General features: G+C 40.9%; 1 protein-coding gene across 1 annotated transcript; it reads left to right on the forward strand.

Annotated features, from left to right (window-relative positions):
* The first annotated feature begins 820 nt into the window (after positions 1–820).
* Positions 821–2,291, forward strand: LOC110112904. The gene is made up of 4 exons (XM_028699695.1): positions 821–1,056; positions 1,770–1,947; positions 2,019–2,087; positions 2,169–2,291. The coding sequence occupies exons 1-4, from the start codon at positions 821–823 to the stop codon at positions 2,289–2,291; spliced, it is 606 nt and encodes a 201-aa protein (XP_028555528.1).
* Positions 2,292–3,913: the final 1,622 nt, after the last annotated feature.

The raw sequence follows: 3,913 nt of genomic DNA on the forward strand, positions 1-3,913 counted from the left end.
GCTCGTGGTCTATCCCCCATACCCGATTTCCCCTCTTACTCTCCAACCCGCCCACCTCAACTCTCCCCTTAGCCGCCGGCCATCCTACCACCACCATCCGGCCGGGAACCTTCCAACCATTGACCCAATCTCCTCTTCCATTTGAAGCTAAATTTTGAAGTTCGAATTTCGAATGTCAAAATCTTTCCTATTTTAGAATTTTCAAATTAGGAAAGTTTTTGAATTCGTTTTCATGACGAATTTTAATTTCAAATGGATTTTGTTTTAACCCTTTTCAAACATCATGCATGCAATTTTAGAAGCCACCCACTTACACCCACACCAAATTCCCCTTCTAGAAGCCGCCGGCCACATGCTTGGATGGAACCCCATTAATGCTCCATTAAGGCATTGATTTCTCTTGAATTAGGAATTAATTCAACATTAATTTTCCCTCCTAATTTACTTAAAACTGAAATCTTATTTCAGTTTTAAGTTTTCAAATCCCTCCCTCTCTCTATTGACCGCCGGCCCCCTTTCATGGGCTTTCCCCTTGTTGTTTCCTATTATAGCCCCTCTCCTATTTGAAATCAAATTCAAATCCTATTTTAATTCCCTCCAAACATCATTAATTCTGAAATTTATTTCAGATTTAATTAGGGAATTAACTAGGATTGCAATTTCAAACCCTAGCCTCTCCTTGTTGGAACCCGCCGCCCCTTCCCCTTGGAGATCCCGCCGGCCTCTCATACCTCCTCCTCCCTTCTTTTGGCGCAAGGCTCCTCCTTCATCATCACTCAAAGTTCGTTCCTTTTGAAAATTTTGCCAACATCAAGCATGTATGGCGGACCCGGAGCTTGAGTGGGGTCTTGTATTCAACGCCGACGGGAGCATCAACATTCTACGATCACCTTGCTTCGACGTAGGATTTGAAGACGAGACCACCGTGGAAGAGTACTTGGAGAGAGTCGTCCCGATCCTTACAAGCATCTACGATCATCAACTTTCAAAGCACACTTGGAGCCTCGAAGGCCACCTACGTCATCCCTCCCCACCGGCCACTTTTCCTCCGACGAGGTTCTTCGGCGCCCTTTCTCTAGTGGTAACTTCCTTCATCGCTTGGATCTTCTATCTCCTCCAAAAGTCCACCAATCTTTGAGTGATACGGCCCCAAGGTGAAATTCTCGTTGTTAAACGTTGGGTTTTGTTACTTGTACTTCGCATTTAATTCCCTTGGATTTTGAATGAACTATTTTGGTTAATCTCAAGTGCATCTCTTTGGCCTAATCAAGTTAATATTTTCAAATTCCTAATTCAAATTTTATGTGCTAGCTTTAAATTCGTAAGGAGCAACACTTTAATCGTTTCTTTTAAATTTCTAAATAACTCCTCAAGTGCATCTCTTTGGATTTTCTAAATAACTCCTCGTAAGGCTATGTTTGATATGATAACAATGGTTTTTCCTTATGCTTTGCGGGTCATATTTTTCTTCAAAGCACATTACCAAGGCCATAATATCTTTTCCACTTAATGATACCACCACACCGTTTATTATCCCATGCATGTCTTGTGTCATAAGGGTGTTGGAAATTCACACTAATATGCACAAGCCCAAACTTCATTGGTTGAGGCAACATGCTTATTGGTCAACTTAAGACTTGACACATCCGGCCGAAACATGAACCAGTTCACCATTTGCACTAAATACCCAACCATCCCTTCATTTAGCTGAGAAAGAAGAATTAGTGGTTACCCTCATGTGCTACTGACCTGCTTATTTTGCATCTTAGGAAAATGCTAAACTTCTTCTTGCTATTTTATCTGGTGCCGAGAACTTGCATCATGGTCCATTTGAAGGCTTTCTATTTACATTCACGTTTTTTTCCTTTTTATTCTTTACAGAAATCAATGTTGTTGCGGCAAACTTCTTGGCAGAATAATGTCAGAATGAGTCATCTGGTTGAGCAAGTAAGTTATCTACTATTTATCCCATTCCAAAGGGATGCTTCTAGTGATCTATTAATGTGCCATCAGTGCAGATACGTAGCTCTCTTTCGAGTATCAAAGCACTCAGCGAAATGTTATCTCTTCATGTGAAGAGAAGTGAGGTTTGCAATATGTTGATCTGACGTCCTTAAATATTTAAGATACCTACTTTCACAAAGCCAACTGATTAATTCCTCTGACAGATTGCTTTTGACATTGTTGAAGATATACTCGTTCAAGGTGATAGCATGAAAGATGCAATACAACAACTTCAGGACGCTGTCCATCTCACAAAGGTAATTTGCTTCTACCATTCTTACCTTTAGTATCAATGAAGGTTTACTGTGGTTTTCTTTCTTAGGTTGCTTGAAAACCTTGAAGATTCATTCTTTTTTTCTTTGTTTTTTTGCGAACTGGCTTTATAAACGCTTGAAGAACTCTGGTCATTCATGACAGTTAATCTGGAGTCTACTAACATAAGAATGCACAATTTTCTAATTTTTAATTTGAGAAAAAGATAATTATTATAAATTGTTTGTTATTGTATATCTATTTACAAGAAGCTTAAATTTATCCTAGAACATACATAAAGTTCTGAAGATGTAATGATTCTTTGCTGTTGTGGTGAATGATAGTGTTTTGCTCATATGATTTATTCTGGTATTTTGGTTAGCAACTAGGCGATCATGTTATTAAAAAACATATGTATTGTTCACCAAGTTTGAAAACCAATGAATTCAGCTCATTGAGTGGCAAGGATTGGCAATTCTATATCAAATTTAAACTTAATTGAAACTAGTTTTAAGTCAGTTTACTATCAACTACAAGACTTTGATTTTAGTTGCGTCAATATCTCAACTTGCTCTTTTTCTCGAGTTGATATTGAACTTGACATAGCTAGCAAAAGGAGTTGTTATCAGGTGTTTTATGGAGGTTTGTTGACCTGCTGTATAAAACAAAAAGAAAAAAAATAAAATAATCTCATACCTGTCCGGCCACGTTCGAGCGCCGAATTCCGCACGTCGTCGCCGCATTTCGCACGACGACGTCGCATCTCGCAATACCTTTTGCACGTCGCTGCTCGTCGTTAAATGACGAGGAAACGAGGCGCTCGGGACGACTCTCGCAATCGCCTCTCCCTCACTCTCACGCCCGCTCTCCCTCTCGTCTCGTCACTGCTCGACTTCGCTCCTTCTACGACTCCCACTTCTTGTAAGAACGGAAGTTACGACAGTTTGATCGGAAGCAAGCGTCGGAGCTCACTAGCAGTGAAGGTCACTTTCTCTCTTCCGCCTGCTTCCTCGGTCAGATCCCGTAAAATCACCGGCTCCCTCTTCGTTGCTCGACGCCGATCCTTCGACGACTTTCCCTTGCCATCGGCTCGGAAGTCACAACATTTTGATCGGACGGAAGAGCAGGTGCTCGCCGGACTGTGAAGTTTCTTCGGCTCTTACCTGGCCGTTCGACTTTGCTCCCCCAGGCGCCTCAGTGGCTGGTCGACGTCGCTCCTTCGGCTCCGTTTGTGGCTGTTCGACACCGCTACTACGACTTTTCCTTTCCAGCCGGATCGGAAGTTAAGTCATTTTGATCGGAAACTACAACGGGAGCTCGCTTGCCTGAAGGTAACTTTCTCCCTATTAAACACTTCTCCGGTTCCTTCATGGTTGTTCGGCTTTGCCCATTCGACGGCATTCCCTGGCCGTTGGATCGGGAGCACGAACAGGAGCTCGCTTGCTGTAAAGGCAAAACCTTTCGCATGCTTCTTCGGCCAAATCCCGTAATCCGTCAAACAGAGAGATAGAGAGAGGGAGAGGTTTTGTTTTTTTTTATTATTATATATTATTATTATTAATTAAAAAATATTTCTTTTAATTATACTTATTTAAAGGAGTAATTAATTATAATTGATAATTAATTATAATTAAATATTTTAATTATATATTAATTT

The sequence above is a fragment of the Dendrobium catenatum genome, unplaced genomic scaffold (assembly GCF_001605985.2).
Source record: "Dendrobium catenatum unplaced genomic scaffold, ASM160598v2 fragScaff_scaffold_1366, whole genome shotgun sequence".
Classification (NCBI taxonomy): domain Eukaryota; kingdom Viridiplantae; phylum Streptophyta; class Magnoliopsida; order Asparagales; family Orchidaceae; genus Dendrobium; species Dendrobium catenatum.